Below are 22,888 nucleotides of genomic sequence, written 5' to 3'. Positions count from 1 at the left end.
GTGAGCATGCCAGTGTTAAATCTCAGGCAATTCTGAAAAATTGTTCTTAATGATATAGAGTAGGACGCCTGAATTTAAGCGACCTGAATGCAGTAAAGAAATTGAGCAATAAAATCAGTGGCTTGGGTTTCTCACTTCAGGTTAAGCCCATTATGTGGCAGATACTTATTTCCTCTTTTAATGCAAATTTTTAATAGTGAGGTTGCTGGCTTCATGAAACCTGTCTTCTCTTATTAGAGAAAAATCTTTCACTTATTCTGGGAAAACCGATGCAGTAAGATTGTTTACTTTTTGGCCTGTTTACCAAGTTACAGTACCACAAGATGATATATCACATGACTGTATTGTCTTATTACTGACTGTTACTATGTAATTTTGGTATATCCCTGGGAGAAACTTCTAAAATAAAATTAGCATTTATATAATACATAGAGAATTATACCTATTTTCAAAATTTTCCTCTAATCAAAACTCTTTAATAATTATAAATCGTTGCACAGATGCTCATTCTACTGGCACCTGAGAATCTGCTAGAGGGGCAAATAAGGAAGTTAATGGTATCCTGTCCCTCTACCAGACAGGATAACTTCAACAACACGGAGTTCTGTAGCTACTTTTCTAGAGATTTTTTTTTTCTGTTTTGCTCTAGCCCACACATCACTTGTCTTCCTAATCCCCAATCCCCCACTATATACTATTTTTACAGCAAGAGATAATGATCAAAAAAATAACTGCTTTTCAAGGGCTTGTAAAAAGCATCATTTGTGCAGCATTTGACAGTTTATAAAGGGTTTGACATATGCATGTTTTCACTATATCCTTACAACAGCACAATTATAGAAATGAGCAGTGGAGAGGTACCTTGCTCTGGATTGTAGCTAAGTGGAAAGTGAAGTTACTTAGCCAGGCCTTCTATGACTGAATCTACCAAATTCTTCTCCATTATGCTGCCTAGTTACTACCAGACAAAATAAATACATCAGCAAATTTGGCATAAAGCAACAATGCATTAGAATTAATTTGTTACAGTACACAAAAGCAAACATTTTCAGTAAAAAAGATTGGTATAAAACATAGCAAAATAATATGTACGGAGGAATTCTTTTATTCATGTTCATGTACATAATAAGGATGGATGCTTCACTGCATGACTTATGGAATGGCTAGCAGAGAGCTCAATGAATCCTCTTTCCAAAACAGAGCAATAAAACTAGAAATAATTATCAAAAATAACAATTTAGCATCTATATAAATTGACCAAAGCTCAAATGACAAATTGGGGAGCATTTATTAAAGAAAATCTGGTCAGGCACGGTGGCTCACATCTGTAATCCTAGCACTTTGGGAGGATAAGGCAGGAGGATCGCTTGAGGCCAGGAGTTTGAGACTAGCCTGAGTACCATAGTGAGACCTTGTCTCTAAAAAAAATAGAAAAATAGGGGGTAGAGGCAAGATGACAGATGAGAAACACCTCCAGCCAAAGTGTCTCTGCAAGAAGGAAATATTTTAGATTAAAGTGAAAAAAACAAACAGGCAGAGAAACATAGATCAGATGAGGGTCGGAAGGAAGGGTGCCTGAAACTACAGGAGACTCCACGGGAAGAGGTCATGGAGCAGAACTGGAAGGAGAAAGACATCGGCAGGAACTAAGCCCTGAGAGGCTTGGAGACCAGCGACAAGGGTAGGTGGAAGGGTTAAATTTCCCCTCCCTTGCATCTCAGACTACTAGTGGGCTCCTGAGCTTCTGGAGAGACCTGCCGACACCAGCCCAGAGACAACTGCCACCAGTGAGCAGTGAGCCTCTTGCGGACAGGAAATTGGGCTCCCAGCTCCCTCGGGGCACCTCCTGCCCCACATACCTGAGCTGATCGGCAGGTGCCACATTGCTTCATTCTCCCCTTTCCTTCCCCTAACTGTGGCTGTTGAGAGAGACAATTTAGCCACCACCCGGAGGCATCCACAGGGAACGGGACCTTTCCTTTTGGGAAGCTGCAGCGGACTGAGATTGTGAGCTCCCTACCCTCCAGCCCTCCCAGGTGCTGCTTGCCTGGTGACTCCAGTAGAGTGGGGCAGATCAAAAGACGGAGACACACTGATCCAGCTTGGGAACCCCGTGGGTGACTTGAGACCACCATTCTTCTCCCTGGTAGGGTCAGGGATTGATTTCTGGGGCTCGGGGGAGACAGGCCTGCAGGCCAGATCCTGTACACCCAGGTTATCGATCACATTGCCCGGGGGCACAGAAGGGATATTTGTGAACTAGTCTACTGAGGTGTGTGTGCCTTCAGGGGCAGATCAGAGTGGGTCCTAGCTTCAGCGTGCTCGAGGGGCAACTCTCCCCCCATGGGAGGGCGGTGCTCCCAGCTCAGGCTGTGATCCTGGGCAGGGAACCTCCTGGCTCACATCACAGTCAAGGGAGCTCCACTGGCTTGAGGTCCTGCCTACCAGCAGAGGCCTGGGAGAAAGAAACATCGGAAAGGAGGATGGAAAGGAGAGAGACCTGCTCCAGACTGCCGACTGTGGATCTTAGACAGGCCCACCTCCACACACAGACTTGTTGGCTGAGTGGGGCCATTTCAGCCCCTCCCTGGCAGCTTTGCCCAGAAGGAGAGAACAGATCTTTGACCCCTGCTAACAGCATTTGTGGAGCTTGAGGGCAGGCTCACCCAGCCCTGCCCAGCTGCACTCCCCCACCTGCCCCTACTGAGGTGGAGAATAAGGACACACCTGGAAGTCCCAGGGCACTACCCACCACCTGAGGCACTAGAGTGCCTCTGCGGAGGAACCAGAGCTGGTTACAGGACCGAAAAACAAAATTGCAGATTGCTCCTCCCGGCATGCGGCAGCTGTTGACGGGGAGGTCATTCTGCACACCCTTTTACTGCATTCACTGACTCATCATACAGGGTGTGGTCGAATTTCATCCACAAACACCATCTACTGGCTCAGAGACTAAAATGGACATGCCATTATCTAAATGAAAATCTAAAGGTACGAAGCAACAGCTGCTCCAGATGGGAAGGAATCAGCGAAAGAACTCTGGAACTATGAAGAATCAAACAGAGAGCACACCCCCAAGGGGAACACCAGCTCTCTAGCAATGGATACCAACAAAATTCAGAACACTAAAATGACAGAAGAAGAATTTTGAACATGGGTTGTAAGAAAACTCAATGATACACAAGAGAAAATGGATACTCAACAAAACATTTGAATGAATAGACATTTCACCAAAGAGGATATATAATGTTGCATAAGCACATAAAAAAGATGCTCAGCATCTTTAGGTATTAAGGAAGAACAAATTAAAACTATAGTGAAATATCACTTAGATTTAGATTATATCTAAAATAGATATAATCAAAAGATAATAAGTACTATTGTATATATAAACAAACTGTAACTCTCTTATGTTGCTGGTGGGAATATAAAATGGTACACAGTTTCTCAAATGGAAAACATTTTGGCAGTTTCTAAAATATTAAACATAGATTTACTATATGACCTAGGAGTTTCGCTCCTAGGTATCTATGCTAGACAAATAAAGACATATGCTCACACAGACTTTATGCAAATGTTCATAGCAGCATTATTATTCTCAATAACAAGAAGAAACAACCCAAATGTTCATCAACTAGTGAATGGATAAACAAAATATGGTATATCCATACAATGGAATACTATTTGGCAATAAAAAGGAATCAAGTACTGATACATGCGTCCACCATGGGTGAACCTTGAAAACATTACACTAAGTGAAAGAAGCCAGACACAGAAGGCCTTATATTGTATGGTAGTATTTATGTGAAATGTCCAGAGAAGGCAAATTTATAGAGATCGAAAGTAGATCAGTAGTTGTCTGGGCATGGGAGTAGGAAATAGGGAATGAATGCAAAAGGAAATGTTCCAAAATCAGATTTTGAAGATGATTGTACAACTCTGAATATACTAAAAATCACTGAATTGTACACTTAAAATGGGTTAATTTTATGGTATGTAAATTGTACCCTGATAAAATTGTTTTTACTAAATGAGTATTTCACTGCATATTCAAAACAAGGAACAAAAATATTTTGAATGAATTTTCTTTGAAACTATTAATAATATATCAGTGAATAGCACAGCTATGTAATAAGTAGCAGAACAAGTAGAAAAAGGTATTAAAAGGGCTGTAACATTCATTCTCAAAACCTAAGTCATATAAATGACCCCCAAACCTGAGAAGTAACTGTCACTGCTGGAATCCATTGGGTTTTCTTAATTCATTGAATTAGAAAGAGTTATCACTATCTTCAAACACTGTGTAACTGGATTTGAAATGGGATACTTTTTTTTTTTCCTCAGAATTTCAAATGAAGCTTTACAACTTGGAACAACCCCACAGTGGCCAAACTGATCTGGTGATCATCTAACCTTGGTAGCTTATATAAGAGAAGATGAGGTCTCGCTGTAGGAAAATAGCACATCCGTGCACCTGTTCCTCTCCTCCTTAACAAAGGCTTATTGACACAAACATTTAAATATTGCAGCTGATGGGTGGCTGTCTAGAATTACACTTCACTATGTCCACTTGTTCAACTGCCCTCCTAACAACCTCAGTCACAAAAGGGAAACTGGAACCAGACTAATGGGGGCTGATTTCTTTAGTGACCCCATGGGATTTTTAAAACACATCATTATATTTCTTCCTCATACTACCAAGTTTTGGATGGGCATATACATAAACTATTATATATAGGATTTTTTTCTTTTTGGTTATATCTTCTAAAAATTAGAAAAGTTGACAATTGTATACCATCAGTACAGTATGCTAATACAGTTGTACAGTGAGTTTTTTTCGTACGCACAAGCTGAAACAGTCTTGAATTTTTGCACCTTTGGAGTTCACCATCTTGTTTTAAGCCACATGAATTGTCAAAGGAATTTCATCCATATTTGCTTTCTGTAAAAGTTTAAAACTAAATGCTTTCCTGATCTCTCTCTTCATCAGCTGATATTTTACGTTCTATGTTTTGTGACCCACATACCTAGTAGATTATTTCTCTTTGTAATCTAGAACACTGTGCTGTTGATCCAGTCAAATCAGTGCCTCTGTTGCTCTCCATTGTTTTTCTGTGAATACTAAATTTTCTGAGCTTTTACAAAAATCTAATGCATGTTTTAATTCCTTGTAGCTATGACATCTTCACAATTCCCTGTCAGGGGATGTCTTCCAGATCCAGCAGATAAAAATATGCCGTTCGTATTTTCTCCAAGTCTTTATCATTTTCTCACCAAAATACCCCTCTGCAGTCCTAATATCCTATTATTTCTTCAAGTGGAAAATGTTAAATGTGAATTTAATATCATGCCATGAAATATGTTCATAATAAGTATGAATCTAAAATGTTTAGGGAGTTATTCAAACTCTGCCTTGAGTTAGTGGTGTACCCTGTGGCTTGGTATATTTTTAGTCAGAACTATCAGGGTGGTGTTAACCTTGTATCTTTGCTGTGGTGTTTTATGTTGTCATATTTTAATCACAAGGGGGCAGCAGCATCACCTTCACAGTCTCCCTTCCATCTTTAATATGGGTGCATTGGGCCCAAGGTTTTATAGAGAAAGGTTTATAGCTTTAAAAAACACTATTCATCATTTCATAATGATTCTAGATATGGCGATGGTTACTGGGAGAGATTTTGAGAGCATTTCCTGTTATTGGGGCATTTGTCTGCAGATATAAATCTCCTCTTTTTTTTTAGAGTAGTATTCATTGGGAGGACCCTGTGCTAGTATAATTCAGTCTTTCTGTTAGCTCTGCTGATAATGAGGTTAGTTAGGAAAGCTGAGAAACAGTGAGTTACATGAAGCAGGTTTTGATTTAGGAGAAATGATAGAGTTCCATCTGAGGTGGAGAGTGAGCCCCTGAGAGCCCCGAGCAGCCCCAGTGGCCTTGTTACCATCATTCTGGGAGAGGAGGTGCCACTGCCACAGCTGGCCCCAGTCACCATCACTGTGACCGCAGCCATGAGCAGTGAGGCTGAGACACTCAGCCTGACACCACCGGCAGAGGCAGAGGGAGTGGCAGCCCACTGACAGAACAAGAAGGTCATCTCAGTAAAATGGTTCAATGTAAGAAACAGATGTGGTTTCATCCACAAGAATGACACCAAGCAAGATGTATTTATACACCGGATGGGTCACAAAGAAACATAAGCCCCAGGAAGCACCTTGGCAGTATAGCAGATAGAGAATCTATGGAGTTCGATGTTGTTGGAGGAGAAAAGGGTGCACAGGTAGCAAAGGTTGCAGGCCCTGGTGGAGTTCTAGTGCCAGGCAGTAAATATGCAGCAGACTGTCACCATTATAGACATTATCTGCGTCTTGGGGATCTTCTGCACAGTCTCTACCAGAATTACCAAAACAATGAGAACAGGAAAAAGAAGGAAGGATTGTAGAGTGCCCCTCGATGTCAGGCCCGACAGCACACAGGGCAACACCTCCCACCTCGCTCTGTGCAGAGACCCTATGGGTGTTGACCAGAGCGTTCTAACCCTCTCGTGCAGGGAGAAGTGATGGAAGGTGCTTCAACCAGGGTCAAGGAGAACAGGTAGACCACTGAGACAGATTACATATTGAGATTATAGACCACAAGTCTCCAGGGTCCCTCCTTACCTAGGACAGTAATGAAAAGGAGCAGGAAAATCAAGGAGCAGAGACCTGAGGCCAGCAGCTCCCTCGGCGTAGGTACCCCACAACTTCTGTCAGCAGCACAGACACCCAGAAAACCCTGAACCACAAGATGGCAGAGAGACTGCTAGCTGGGAGGTTCACTCCCAAGGCTGAGGAGGGCAGAGCTGACTAAATGCCAGCTGACCATTTCTACCATCATCTGGTTTGTCATCTGACAGGAAGACATGAATACAGATTCCAGCAGTAAGACCTGACAAAAGATTGGCCCTGAGGACCTTAAGTGCTTGCTTTTTTCCCATTTACCAGAACAACTAGAACGATCTGCATTATGGAGTTTTTATTACTTTTCCCTAAAGACATCTCTTTTTGGCAATGACAAGCATTTTTTAAAAGGTCTGGTTGTCCTCATAAACCTTTAAAGATTTTTAAATCGTTTCATATCTGGTAAGGTTGAGATTATTAAGAACCTCATTTTTAATTTGTACTAAAAATTTACAATTTGATTTTTTTTTATGAAAGGCAACAAACTGCAAGTATCTATTAATACAGATCTATAATAAGGATAATAATAATTTAATACAGACACATATTTTGGGTTTAAGAACTGTATTGTTCTTGATTTCATATATTGTTTGCTATTCAACAATGTCATATGAGTTCTTACATATCTTGGTGATAAGAGACATTATAGAACATTATATGTAGAATATAGTAAACACCGTTCTTTATTCTTCTCTTATAACTTTCTCCATTTATGGCAAGATGAGATGAAGGAGCATTTTACTATTCTATCTTTTTATTTTTTTTTGAGACAGGTTCTCACTCTGTGCCCCGGACTAGAGTGCAGTGGCATCATCACAGCTCACTGCAACCTCCAACTCCTGGGCTCAAGCGATCCTCCTGCCGCAGCCTCCCGAGTAGCTTGGGACTACAGGCACACGCCACAATGCCTGGCTAATTTTTTCTATTTTTGGTAGAGATGGGGCTGGTCTCTAACTCCTGGCCTCAAGCAGTCCTCCCACCTCGGTCTCCCACAGTGCTGGGATTACAGGTGTGAGCCCACAGCATGTGGCCTATTCTATCTTTAATATTGCTGGCAAAGAACTAAATTTAGAAGTCTGAAATTTTCCTCCTAAGAAAATTGTAGAAAGTGTCTGGTAGTCATTTGTGATTTATTTATTTATTTTTTCACATTTCACTCACTTTTACTTGGGCACATCTGACTCGTGTCCAGGACCAAGGGAGCAACACGCCTTCCTCATTCATGGGATTGAATGCTTATACACGATTTTGCTGTTTTTATTTTTCACTAATGAGAAAGCCCTACTGAGAAGGAAATGAGACTTAAAGACTTGCATCTGATTATCTTAGCCGTATCATAGCCATAACCCCAAGAAGCCAGCTCTCTAGCCCCTGAATCATGGCTGCTCAAATTTCTACTGCAGTGTTTAGTTTCCCAAGGGGTGTAATTACCTTCTCCATGATATCCAGTGCTTGAAATGACCTAAGCAAAACAATTTCATTTTCTCCCTCCTTCCTCTGGTGTATGGCGAAGCAAGTTGCATTTATAGTAACTAGAAATTCCAGTGGCCTGGTCCGTGCTGGCAGATGGCAGCGGGACTGGCTTGAGGGATGCTGCTGGGGAAAATCAAAGAGCTCAGCAGTTCTGCTTTGTGCTGTCCTGGGCAGAAAGAACTTCACTGCTTATTATCCCGCCTTCCTCCACCGAAGGCCTGAGAAATGAGACATGATCAGACGTTAAAAATACTCAGAGTACCATAGTAACCACCAAAGGTTCTGTCCCATCTCGTTCTCCTGGTGGCTGAGGGACTTAAATCAGGCCGGAATAGATGGATGCTTAACCCTTTCCAATCTGAAGGTCCGTGCAGTTGCTCCTAAAATACACACCCTATAGCTGGTTTCAGAGATTACTTCTGCATCAATTAGTTGTTAAAAATCGACTGTGCCATTATTTCCACACTTTCTCTATCCTTCCTCAGGCCTGATGGGTTTTTTTTTCCACTCTGTTTCAGGGCTCATCGTCGGTGTGATCCTAAGATATGGTACCCCTGCCACCAGTGGCCGTGACAAGTCACTCAGCTGCACTCAGGAAGACAGGGCCTTCAGCACCTTATTAGTGAATGTCAGCGGGAAGTTCTTCGAATACACCCTGAAAGGAGAAATCAGCCCTGGCAAGATCAACAACGTAGAGCAGAATGACATGCTGCGCAAGGTGAGCTGGGGGGATGTTCAGTGATCATTGTCCTGATGTGGCTGTTGACTCCCCTACTCATCTTGACCTTGTGGAGAGAAATCTTTCAAAACTCCTGGAAAATCAATAACATTCCTGGCTCTCCATTTTCTTAGGAAGCTTTTGGGCCATGAGGAAGAGAAGAAGGAACCAGATCTTAACTCGAACCTTTCAACTTGTAACCTCCGCTGGCTTGTTAGGATCTGTAGCTGATGTGGGCCGCTGATTGTGTAGTGGGTTTGTACATTCGTCCCCACTCAGCTCATTTCTCCAGCCACCATCTCTTCTTTACTATGTCTCTTATCCTTGCTGTGGTTTAGGGATGAGACTGATTGTTTCTTAAAATAAGATATTTTATTTTTTACTTTTTAGAGACAGGGTCTCACTCTGTCGCCCAAGCTGGACTGCGGTGGCTTCATCTTAGCTCACTGCAACCTCAAATTCCTGGGCTGAAGTGATCCTCCTGCCTCAGTTTCTCAAGTAATTCAGACTACAGGCATGCACCATCATACCCAGCTAATTTTTTAAAAAATTGTTTGTAGAGATGGGGTCTCACTGTGTTGCCCAGGCTGGTCTCAAACTCCTGGCCTCAAGCAATCCTCCTGCCTCAGCTTCCCAAAGTGCTGGGATCACAGGCGTAAGCCACTGTGCTTGGTTCTTAAAATAAGATTGATTTCACTTTTAGCTTATTTATTCAGTATTCAGAAGTACAATTCTTAATTCTTCATGGTTCTTTTGCCATATTCTACAAATATTTGAGTGCCTACTCTCATTGGTGATTGGTGCCAAAGGCTTAATGAATCTCCAGGGGAAGAAGAAGCTCTTATTTTCTTATAATTTGAGTATAAGCGTTGTTTTTCATTTGATGTTGGGATAGCAAAAGTACTCCACAGGAAAAAGGATTATGTATCTCCTCATGTGAGATGATTTCTAGGATAAGCAAGAGATCTGTATTAATTGACATACATTTTATTACTTTATAGATATATCTTACCTTATCTTCATTACTTTATTCACTTATCAGCAGGAAAGCTTCTGTATAGTGAGCTGGGAGATCTGGGTTGGAGGGGGGCCCCTTTTAATACAGAACAAGGCTAATGTGTGTGAAGGCTTACAGTCCAAGGCAGAGTGTAGAGTGTACTCCAAAAATTAAATTATTAATGTTCTTGGAATCTACCCTATTCCTTAAGAAAAATTATTCTTGACCTGGAGCATTAAACATGACCATCTTCTCTATGTCCCTAATGAGAGTACTAGTATGTCTTTTCTCTCAGTGCTTCGTAAGAAAGCATGGGATTTCTATAAACATTGTGAAATTAAATGTAACTGCAAAAGATACCCAATGTAAACACCATGGTAATGGCTTTTTGGGAATGGCAGCTTGAGTCCTTCCTATACCAACCCATTTCCATCTTTTAGATTATGATAGAAGATAAAGCTTACTTTTGCTATCTTTAGAAAAATATTTATTTAAATTCTCTTTGTTTAAAACTTTACTGCACAAAGCAAAGGTGGGGGAAAAAACAAGGCTGAGATTGTTGTTGCTAGTTGAGGGGAAAAGAGGCATGTTGAGGCACCTTGGTAGATGCAAAGATCATTGGACTGCGTGTCAGAAAACCCTGTACTAGTTCACGTATAACTGGGTTTGGTGACTTCCAGCAAGTCTCACTCTCTTTGGGCCCAGTGTTCTCATATTGGGTAGATATTGTCCAAGGCTCCTTCTCGTTCTGACATTTCCTGCTTTGCAGACTATTTTTATATTAAGCAAGAAGATAGAATAAGCCATAATTTGAAAGAACCATTCTACTTTTAATTAGGGTGATTAACATCTCCAATTTCTAAAGAAAAAAGCTAACTTTTAATAACTAGAATGAAGATTTAAAATAATTGAAATAGAAGCAGTTAATCTACCACCATGAATAGATTCTTTAAAATGTTAGCATGTTTATACAATGCTTAATTCTTTTCTGGATCTGATAAGACTTTGCTATCTAAAAGTTTCAAAGTGCTTTCCCTGCATCAAACCTACAGGTGATTTCAGTCCCTTTAGAGTTGCTGAATTTATGTTGATGTTCAGGAAGCCAATTAGCATCACTGATGACTTTGACCTAGGCCACGTCAAGTGTCATAGAAGTCTGGTCACTCAAGAGAGACTTAAATTCGTTGGAATTATGTCTATAAAGGATTCTGTGGGAGGATCCAGGGAGTTAATAATCTTGGCAGCATCTTTTATTGCAGTTGAGCCTTTTTTAGAGCATGATAAAAATCAAGATATTTTTATTTCTTGTTGAAAGTAAAACATTGAAAACATTGGCCAGAAGCTTTTCGTGGGTTCTCAAAATTGCATTGAACTGTTATATCTTAATATGTCTTAAAACAACACACCAAATCGTAAGTCACAAGTGCTGTGGGGAGAAGAATGTGCCAGTCCACAGGGAGAGTTGTGATTTCTCTTCTGGGCTGAGTCCATGATTTTTCACATTTATGTCATTTGCTGTAAATATTCAAACTTTAGTCAGTGGCTTCAAATAGTAAGCAAATATTATAGCACCAGTTGGTGTTAAACTAAAATTTGACTTTTTTCTTTTTAAACTTTTAGGTAACATTTGATCCAGAGGTGTTTTTCAACATTCTGCTGCCTCCAATTATTTTCCATGCTGGATACAGTTTAAAGAAGGTAAGAGGTTTTTGATGGTATTTCTTAAAGCATATGAATCTCTGTGTTAATTAACCTGCATAATTTTCTAGTTTTTTCCTTCTCCCAGATTGCTTATTACTGTATTCAGCACCCACTCAGAGTCTATAGCTGACTCATCATCAGTGATTCATTTCTGTTATAGAATCTGGAACTCTCATACATTGCCAGTGGGAATGTAAAATGGTACAGGCACTCTGAGAAACAAGTTGGCAGTTTCTTACAAAACTGAAGTTGAAATTGTCATACAACTCAACAATTTTACTCCTGAGGATTTATACCAGAGAAATGAAAACTTATATTCACACAAAAACCTATGCCTGATTGTTCATAACAACTTTATTTTTAATAGACAAAAACTGGAAAAAAACAAAATGTCCTATAATAGGTGAATGGTTAAACAAATGTGTACATCAATATCATAGAATACTACACAGAAATAAAACAGGACAGGCCAGGCACAGTGGCTGACGCTTCTAATCCTAGCACTCTGGGAGGCCGAGGTGGGAGGATTGCTTCAAGCCAGGAGTTCAAGAACAGCCTGAGCGAGACTCTGTCTCTACTAAAAATAGAAAAAATTAGCTGGGTGTGGTGGTGCGTGCCTGTAGTCCCAGCTACTAGGGCGGCTGAGGCAGGAGGATCACTGAGCTTAGGACTTTGAGGTTGCGGTGAGCTATGATGCCACTGCACTCTAGCTGGGATGACAGAGCAAGACTCTGTCTTAAAAAAAAAAAGAATAAAAAATAAAACAGGACAAACTATTGATACACGCAATAACCTGGATGAATCTCAAAGGCATTACTCTGAGAGAAAAAAAAACAATCTCTAAAAGTTGCATACTCTGCAATTTCATTTACATAACATTCTAGAAATGACAAAATTATAGGAATAGAGAACAAATTAGTGGTCGCCAGGGGTTGGGAGTGTGGGGTGGGGGTGACTATAAAGTGGTAGCGTGAGGGAAATCTTCCTGGTGATAGTACAATTCTGTGTCTTGGTTGTGACAGTGGTTATGCAAATCTACACATGTGATAAAATGACATGAAACTATGCACACACATTGTACCAATGTTGGTTTCCTGGTGTTGATATTGTACCATATTTACGTAAGATACAGCCAGTGGGGGGAGCTGGGTACACGGGACCTCTCTGTAGTATCTTTGCAACTTCTGTGAATCTATAATTATCCTCAAATAAAAAGTTTTAAAGAACTTAACTATCCTTATTATTGAGGGTCATTGTGCCAGACAGCAAGACTGGGCCTAAGCCTCTAGTTCTTTAAAGTACCAAATACTGGGCTGGGCACAGTGGCTCACACCTGTAGTCTCAGCACTTTGGGAGGCTGAGGTGGGAATATTGCTTGAGGCCAAGAGTTCAAGACCAGCCTGGGCAACATAGCAAAACCCTGTCTCTTAAAAAAAAAAAGTTAGCCAGGCATGGTGGCACTATAGCTGGGCATGGTGGCTATAGTCGCAGCTACTCAGGAGGCTGAGGCAGGAAGATTACTTGAGCCCAGGAGTTCGAGTTTGCAGTGAGTGATGGTCGTGCCACTGCACTCCAGCCTGGGTGACAGAGCAAGACCCTGTCTCAATAAAAAAATTATATAAAAAAATACCAAATACCTTTACAAATGGTGTGGTGGTATGGTGGCTTTCATTTGTATGAAAATTGGCCTCCCTCAGATAATAGCCACGGAGCTTGTTTCAGCTCCCTTTCTGAATGAGGACCAAAAGAAACCTGTTTAGTGAGTCTAGAGAAGAGAGATCTTGCCTGACTAAATAAAACTCAACAATATCCTTAGGAACTAGAGAATCCTCCCAAATTGATAAACCCCAGATAGATCAATTGAGAAAATAAGAGGAAAGAAATAAATTAACTATATCAGGAAGGAAAGGAGAGACTCTTAAGAGGATAATAAAGGAATGCTATGAATAATTTTGTGCCAATAAATTTGACAACCCAGGTGAAATAGACAAATTCCTTGAAAGATACAAATTTTCGAAACTGACCTGAGAAGAGGCAGAAAACTTGAACAGACCTATGTTCATTAAAGAAATTGAGCTCATAATTAAAAACTTTCCCACAAATCCAGGTTGCTTCACTGGTGAATTATATCAAGCAGTATTACCAATCTTACACAATGTCTTTCAGAAAATATATGGAGGAATACTTCCTAACTCATTTTATGAGAGAATACCTGCCCATCAGGCTGGTTCTTCTGTCAAAGCCACTCTGCAGTTGTCAGAAGGTTTATAAATTATTTCCAACTAGCATAAATGTAGTCATAGTTTATGGAGCATCTGCTGTGTATTAGGAAATTTACATATATTCTTTATTTTTGTTTTTACATGCATTCTTTCTAATCTTCACAGAAACTCTGTTAGAAATTGATGGTGATTGGAGATTAGCTGACATCATTTCTCCCTCAGGTTTCCAACTGATTGATAAACAGACACAAGGAGTTAATTTGTGATTAAATGATTGATTGATGATCGAAAGGCTCTAGTAAACAAATGTCGTAGTACGTATCTTAGCCTTTAGTAATGGGGCTTCTTACAATCTACCTCATGAATTGAAGGCAGGTGGATGTCCTTTAGCTACCACATTGGTCACAGTCACAGGTAGGGAGACTGAAATGGAGAGATCCTAGAAATTGCTGCGCCTGCAAAAGCTGCCTCATTTACTCGCAACATGGAGGGCAGAGGAGCAGGAACAGTTTCCCATCTTGCACAAGAGGGTCAAGACTACAAGTCAGGGTCAAGCTGGTTTCCCCTTTCAGAGATCAAGTGGCCCCTTCTTACTATATCATCTTCAGGGCAAAAGGGGCAGGGAGAGGGATGGAACATAAGTTCCCTCTCCAGGATGGATGGTTGAGGAGTAGGAGGCTGTGTGTCTTTGCACACCAGCCCGACACACATTTGTTGTGGAGAGTGTCTTGCATTTCACTGGCTATGAAACCGAACTCAGAATGATTAATGATGTGTATGAGGTTAAATAGATAGTGTGGGACTCAGTCAAGGTTAACCCTCTCTGTCTGACTCCAAGGCCCAGGGTCATTCCTTTGTGCTTCACTGCCTCTGGATGTAGGTTTTCTCTAAGCAAAAAATCCTTTTCCTGACTCGTCTATAGGATTGCCAGTCATCTGGATCTGTATGTCATCTACTGACACATAATAGACAAGAAATGGTTATTATGGGTATAAATAATGTTATTCTTTGCCTAAATGGAGAATTTGAGAACTATTATTCAGATCAAATGGGTGATGAGTAATTTGGTATTTTAAATAACTAATCTTAGTGAATAATCAAAATCATAGTTGCTTTAAAATGAAACCAAATCATGGGTTGCGAAAGCCACTCTAATGGTTGAAAAACACCTTAGTTTTTGCAGAGCCTTCCCTTTATAAGCCCCATTTTCTCAAAAGAAAAAGAACAGGCGTTGCCAGTTCCCAATCAATTTAAGTTGTTTTTGAAATGCTAGTCTGAGTGGAAAAAAGCACAAAGTGTTTTTCCTCTGCTCTCACACCATAGCAATCAACACAGAAGACTTCTGTAACCAAACGTGTGGGGATTTCACCCCATCAACAAGCAAGCAATCAGTTCTGCAGCAGACACCAGCTGAGTGTCCGTCAATTCAATTCTGACTTTATCTACCTGGAGATAGTGTCAGATCTGACAGGTTGAGGGCTCAGTCTCCAAGACTTCCTCTGCCCCACTTCAGACACCAGTCACAAGTCCGGGCCTCTGGGACTTCTAACTAACTGGGCTGAAGTTGGGGTTCCCATGGTCTCCTCTTTGGGTTTGATTAATTTACTAGAGCAGCTCACAGAACTCAAGGAAACACATTTACCAGTTTATTATAAAGGATATAACAAAGGATACAGATGAAGAGATACATAGGGCGAGGTATGGGAGAAGGGGCACAGAGCTTCCATGCCCTCCCCTGGGACGCCACCTCTAGGAACCTCCACACATTCAGCTATCCAGAAGCTCCCCAAACCCTGTTCTTTTGGGCCTTTTATGGAGACTTCATTGGGTAAGGATGATTGGCAACCGTGTAGAAATGTGATTGGACAAAATGGGTATGATCTAATACTAAGTGAGTAGGGAAACCCAGCTAGTCCTGTCTGTTTAGATTCTTCTTGGCCTCTCTGTGTAGCATTCCCTCCTCCTGGGTATGGGGCAGGACCCCTTCTCAAATGGGGGTCTTACGGCCTACAATCGGATAAGGTAGGTCAGAGAATTTCTTTATGGAAAAGTGGGGGAAGATTAGAATCCTGCCTTGGGGAGAAAAAGGAGCAGGTAAAAGGAGGACAAAAAAAGGTCAGAGAGAGAGAGTCTACTTTCTGAGGCCTGCTTCTGAGGCCTAAAGCACCCCAACATTATAGCAAAAGACTATAACAAGGGCTATGGGAGTTATGACCCATGAACCATGGATGAAAACCAGTATATATATTTCATAATATCACAGCTAGTCTTTCAGGTTATCAACTCTTAGTTTAGTCTCTTTCCTTTTTAAATAGTCCTTATAAAGGCATTAAATAGTTGGTTTTTAATATGGTTGCAATCTCTGATTAAACCTACTGTCAGTGAAATGTGTAATAAATATTTCACCATTTAACTGATGGTATGTAAACAGATAGCATTCAGACCCTCTGACCTTTGCATGTATACTCATCATGCAGACATGGGCCTTTTTTTTTCTGACGTGAAAAAGTTTTCATTGGAATTAGTTTTGATTTTGTGCCACCAATCATGGTTTGCTTAGAGGGCTTTGGCAGAGAAAGAGTTCACCTACAGAAGCCTTCATTTTTGGTGAACTTCCCCACCAAACACACACATACACACACGAACATGTTAAAACTTGTCAGTGGGTAACAGCAGAGGATAGGGTTTTCCAAGGAGTAGGAGCATAAGCCTTAGCATGGTACAGCTAGGAATTGGGACATCAGGTGGTTTTTCACCAAAAGCAAACCTTTTCATCCTGGCCTGTCTTAGGCTCAGATTCTTGAAGGCTTTCCTGAGGCATGCCATCATATCCTTTTTTCTCTTCTTGTCGTTCTGTAACTGAGAGGGAAAAGTAAGGGGGACTCTGAACCGGTCATGGCTGTATTATAGCCAAATAAGAATAGGATGAAAGGCCTAGGATTTCACTCAACACCTCCTGTCCTTTATTCCCCAGAGGGAAGTGGTGGGGATTGAGGAGCTAGGTGGCAGGGCAGCTTGCACAGTGAGAACACTATGCTCTGGGGCCAGGACACTCTTTCCTGTTTTGGGGCTGAGGTTCGGTGGATGTATAGCTTCAGGCAACTCACGCCATGCCTGTGAGCCTTAGATTTCTCTCATATGAGATGGTCCAAATAGCATCTTCCAGATGGAGGTGTGAGAATTGGATGAGCTAATATATGTGAAGGTAATTTTTGAACTACGAAGTATACATTTAAGTACTAGCCATAATACACAAATAAGTAGTATATCTCCTTGAGGTACAGTAAAACTTCAGTTTTACTGTAAAAGAGGTGCAGTTTTGTCCCCTCTTTCTGAATAATTGCTAGATCTTATATTAGTATGAATTTATACCCATATAAATTTGTCCATCATGGAACTACCTGTTTTTCCTTTCTTCACATCCATCTCTATTGTCGCTTTTTCCCAGGCTTCAAAGACAGAATGAGAGATGAGTAATTGTGTGTGTGTGTGTGTGTGTGTGTGTGTGTGATTTTAGAATATATTATGAATGTGGTTTTGGTGGCAGATTTACATTCCTACTTTTTTGCCTTGGCTAATATCATGAATGTGAATTTATCTAATATATATTCAAACTTCCCATGGGGATGTCTATCCAAAAGAAAGCTGAGTAGCAAGGGAAAGCACATCTAGGATTGAAATGTGTTCCTGGACACTTCGCATGAGTGTCATTGGTCTCATGCCTCATTCTCGATGCACTCCTAGCACTCCCTGGTTTAAGCCCTTGCTTTTAAAGGGAAGTGCGTTCACAGTTGTTGATTTTTTTTTGAAATATAATTAGTTTTTCTGAAAACATTGGTGGATTAACACATTAGCTTAAAAACGAAAAGACTGGCGACTGATTTAAGAAGCAAACATAATATATTCATCATACGTACAAGCAGCACCCTCATTTGGTGACTGTTGGCATGGCAAGTCCTTGAAGGAGTGTCTTCTGAGCATGTGGCTTAGGGACACTAGGCATTTCTGGACACCTTCACAGCCTCAGATAGGGGCAAGCACTGGAGAAGGCTGGAGCCCCTCTGTCTGGGACACAGGCCAGAGGATGCCTGAAGTCCTTTGGTTGTGCTTCATAGTGGCTGCCTGATCTAGGCTGGGGTCTTTTTCCTGTGCCCTGTCTTTCCCTGATGTTGCTCAGCTGGCATGCTAGGGCTCTCCTGCTTTTTTAAAAAAAATTCTAGATAAATTGTTTGATCAGGGGGGAAGTTGTTTGTTCAATAGTTCTGATTGTTGAATGAGAATAGCTTATGCCTTGAGGAGGAAGAATCATGGCTCAGGATCCCAAGAATAGATAGAATTTTCCCCCATCAGAATATCCCACAGGCCTAATGATTTATAAGAAGTAAATCCATGTGTGTGTGTGCATGTGTGTGTTTATATTTTTTAAAGTAATCAATAAATGTGCAGAAGCATTGAAAGGATTGAAGTTTTGTCACCTCTTTCTGAATAATCCTAGATCTTATATTGGTATGAATTTATATTCATATAAATTTGTCCATCATGGAATGACCTGTTTTTCCTTTCTTCACATCTATCTCTATTGTCCCTTTGTTCCCAGCCTTCAAAGATTAATCCAGATGAATGTAAGCTTTCTGCTCAGGTCCCATGAGCAGAAATTTAGGGCTCTGTTTTCTGATATCAAATTAAGCAGAAAGCTCCTTAGATGGCACTTTCATATTTTGTTTGAAACTTGTACCTGTGATGCTCTTCTAAGGTACCACCAGAACTAGAAGTGACATGCTAAATCACCAAGTAAAATGATTTGGGTTAAATCTGTAAAAATGATTGGTCTACTTATGCACATACAATGCCAAATGCACACACACACTTAATGTAATTTAACATAATTAGCCAGAGTAGTTTTGTCTGAAAATTTACTAAGCCCCTGCTTAATTGCTCAGTGATTGGCAGTACAGAAGGTATTTTAAAACCATGATGTTTAAGACTACATAGCATTATTCAGGAGTAACTTCAGTTATTACTGGATGTAATGGAAGTGGTAAGTAGAGTTCCACTTTTTAGAGACTTTTAATGTATTTCTTATGATCACTGTCAAAAATCACAATGTAATTCCTGTTTTGTTTGTTTTAATTAGAGACACTTTTTCAGAAATCTTGGATCTATTCTGGCCTATGCCTTCTTGGGGACTGCTGTTTCCTGCTTCATTATTGGGTAGGTGAATCTTTGTCATGTAACCAAATTTACACCCTTTCCAAAGGGATGAGATCCATACAGGTCCACAGAATCCAGTATTTTGATGTTTGTGATGATGGCAGTTTGAATGGGGAGCTACACTGTCCAGCATGATAGCTATTAGCCACATGCAGCTATCTAAATTAAGATTAATTAAAATGAAATAAAATTACACCCAGTATGAAGATCATGGTTTCTATTATCATTCTTTGATAAAAAGAACCAGAACTCCTTTCAGAAATGGTTAATTCTAGGGCTGAGGCAGGAAATATATGAGATGAACATGGAGCATCTTGCAATGCCAGAAAGTAAGGGAGTGCTCAAAAGATAGGAAGACAAAAGAATGTGGCGTATGTCACAGGGACACAAGAGCCAAACTGAAAGCCCCTGTAATGGTCAAAGCCCCCCTAATTGCTGAAGAACAACAAAATAAATAATATGGTATTAGATTATTACCCAAAGTATAAAATATACTGGAGTCTATACAGATATAAATAAATGATTGGATAAATAAATAAATGGGGGAGAAAAGACAGATTTCCTGTGCTTAAGAATTCCAAATACTTTATGTACATGCATCTCCCTTAAGTAGGTGGAGCTTAGTCCCTCCTCCCACCCTCACCCCCACTCTGAGTGTGGGCTGTGCATTGTGACTTCCTTCCAAAGAGTACAGTACAGAAAGGAAGAAAAAAAGAGTAGCTTTACAGTGAAGAAACCTGGCAAACACTACCTCAGCCAGGTGATCAAGGTCAACACCAACAGTGGTAAGTCATGTTGATAGTATTCACCCTTGATATTTGTGATGAGAAGGGCACTTTACCTCTTTGGTCTTCTACCCAAAAACATGTTACCTCAGTCTAACTATGAGAAAAAAATCAGACAAGTCCAAGTTGAGGCACATTCTAGAAAATATCTGACCAGTACTCCTCAAATATGCCAAGGTCATCAAAAATGAGCAAAGTCTAAGAAACTGTCACAATTAAGAGGAGACTAAAGAGATTTGAGGACTAAATGTCATGTGGCATCCTGGATGGGACCCTGGAGCAGAAAAAGTGTTAAGTAAAAACTAAGAAAATCTGAGTAAAGTAAGGATTTTCATTAATTTTTTAAACATTAGCTGGAAACCTAGAGATAAAAGCAGGGGACTTTTATGCATCAAACAAGGAGGAGCTTGGACTTTGTCCTTTAAGAGATCATTGAAGGGTGACAGGTTACATAACTGGCATTGGTGATGATGGGAGGCAAAATGGGGAAAAGGCTGCCAAAGAGAGAAGTCTATTGCCCAGGTCTAAGACTGGTGGAAGCAAATGGAGAGGAAGGTCTAGTTCCGGGAAATGTTTCAAAGGTAGATGAGAAGCCTTTGATAAAGCAGCAAAGGGCAAATCAAATGCATATCATACAGTTGCTGTGAACTGAAATTCAACTTGTTAAGTGTCCAGAACAGCGTCTGGCACATAGCAGGTAAGTGTTAAGTCATAGTTATTTCTTCTCAAAAGGATTCCATTCTGCAAATAGTTCTTTTGCTCCTAGCTTAGCCAACCCACTACTCTAGGCATTCAAGACACAAAAGTAGGCAATGACATGGTCCTTGATTCCCATCAAGAATCTCATTATTAGAGGATTGGCTGTAGGTACAATGAGTCAAGTGTGTGGTTATTTTTATTCTTCTAACCCCGGAAGCTGCTGCTATCACTGCTGCCACCACACACACGTGTGCACATGTATACACCACCACCCATGGAACACGTACTAGGCCTTTTAACATTCCTCACTCCTCCCAATTTGTAAGCTCTTCTATAGGAAATGTGCTCCAGCCAAGCTGAAAAATTTAACTTGGTGGTCCCTCTTGGACCATGTCATGTCATAAGGAGGGCTGCTGCCGGCCTGCCTAGCCCATGCAAAGAGTGAGAGGCCAGATATGTCGATGGGGATGATGATGTTCTAATAGGACACGTACAGAAGTTTGTCTCTTTTCCCTTCTTTGAAATAATCCTTGGCAGAGAAGGAAGTAATAGGTTGATACCTTGGATCTTTGTGACCAACCCATTTTTTTTCTCTCCAGCTTCATCCAGTCTACCCATTTCTGTAACTTTAAATGCTTTATCTTAGAATCCTGTGAATTTTGTAGCAATTTATTACACATTATGCCAGGTTCCATCGCTTCCTTTCCCCTCTATTACCCAGTTGCTTAAGATGCCTTAACTTTGTTGCTAGTTGAAGACCATACTTCATAGTTGCTACAGTTGTTAGCACAACTTTTAAAAATGAAATGTTCAGATGCTTCAGCAGGATGACATTAACTACAAACCATTACTTAGTGCCAAAGTTCTATTTGCCCATGTTCCTGGCTAAGTGTCCAACCATAGCAGCTGCCTGTTATTTCCGTAAGTTTCCCTGTAAGTACAGTATTCTAGTACCACTCTGCTTGCATGTTTGCTAGGTTACTCACTTTTTTTTCCCTCCTGACATAGTTTACCTTACCTTCTTACAGAAATCTCATGTATGGTGTGGTGAAGCTCATGAAGATTGTGGGACAGCTCTCAGATAAATTTTACTACACGGATTGTCTCTTTTTTGGAGCAATCATCTCTGCCACTGACCCAGGTATTTGCATACTTGGCTTTATCATTATGATATTCCATTATTTAAATCTTAAAAAGTTCAGAGCAATTGTTGATTTTTGTTGCAGTAGGGAGACAGTATTAACATGGAATGGTAGAAGAAGTGACCAGTAGGTGGGTCTAACCTGCTTAGGTGGCTTTTCTAAGAAGGGCATGCATTTCCTTTTTTATTGTTATTATTTTTTGTGGTAAAAATGCATGAGATAAAATTTGCCATCTTAACCATTTCTAGGTGTTCCGTACTGTTAAGTATATTCACATTGCTGTGTGCCTCGGAACTTTTTTGTCTTGCAAAACTGAAACTCTGTACCCATTAAACAACAACTCCCCAGTCCCACCTCCCCTTGACCCTGGCAACCACCATTCTACTTCCTGTCTCTATGAACATAACTACTATGGAGCCCTCATATAAGTGGAATATATAGTATTTGTCCTTTTGTGACTGGCGTATTTCATTTAGCATAATGTTCAAAAGGTGCATCCAAGTTGTAGCATTTGTTATAATTTCCTTCCTTTTAAGGCTGAATAATGTTCCATTTTATGTGTATACCACATTTTGTTTATCCATTCATCAGCTGATGGGCACTTGGATTGCTTCCACCTGTATTTCCCACTTGCCTTTCATTTTAGAATGTCTAATTTGGTCACAGTTTTTATACTTAGACTGTCTTCTTTCTCAATGTGCTTTTGCCTTCTTTTAGGAAACATGTCATTTGGTTTAAATAATACCTTTTCTTAGTGGAAATACTTATAGGTACCTGTAGTGAATGTAATTTAATTCATAAACTCCTTTCATGCAATGTTCCTACATGAATGCACACTGCGACATGGTTTTGTATTCATAAATCTCTTGCCTTGTACTTTTCAAGTGTTAGTTGAACCAGTTCTTACAAGTGAATTATTACATACCCCTCCACCCTCACAGCTCAAAAACAAACAAACAAACAAAAAAGCTCTCCTTTCTGAATTAGAACCTATAATTAAATCTGTTTGCATAAAGTAGTTATAGCTATTCCTTTCTCTAATGGCAACTATTGAGAGTACATCTTAGGGAAAGAAGTTATGGAGAATGAGCTGGTCCTCATGGAAAGGTCTTCTCAATGTTTATGATGCCCTCTAACATTCTGAACAGTAATAACCTTAAAGATACTAAGACTCCTCACTTAACCATGCTCCCTCAGGGTCCTCTCAATCAACGCCATCCCATGGA

At 40.4% G+C, this 22,888-nt stretch overlaps 1 protein-coding gene across 1 annotated transcript in view; it reads left to right on the top strand.

Annotated features, from left to right (window-relative positions):
- SLC9A7 (solute carrier family 9, subfamily A (NHE7, cation proton antiporter 7), member 7) overlaps positions 1-22,888 on the top strand; it is a 183,156-nt gene that overhangs the window by 104,851 nt on the left and 55,417 nt on the right. Inside the window, exons 2-5 of the mRNA XM_012652292.1 lie at positions 8,706-8,905; positions 11,523-11,600; positions 18,960-19,036; positions 21,549-21,661. Coding sequence (XP_012507746.1) covers positions 8,706-8,905; positions 11,523-11,600; positions 18,960-19,036; positions 21,549-21,661 — 468 coding nt within the window. The remainder of the gene's footprint in view (positions 1-8,705; positions 8,906-11,522; positions 11,601-18,959; positions 19,037-21,548; positions 21,662-22,888) is intronic.

This window comes from Propithecus coquereli, unplaced genomic scaffold (genome assembly GCF_000956105.1).
Source record: "Propithecus coquereli isolate 6110/MARCELLA unplaced genomic scaffold, Pcoq_1.0 Scaffold388, whole genome shotgun sequence".
Taxonomy (NCBI): domain Eukaryota; kingdom Metazoa; phylum Chordata; class Mammalia; order Primates; family Indriidae; genus Propithecus; species Propithecus coquereli.
The sequence above is the reverse complement of the archived record's forward strand: the minus strand, read 5'-3'. Positions and strand labels throughout refer to the sequence as shown.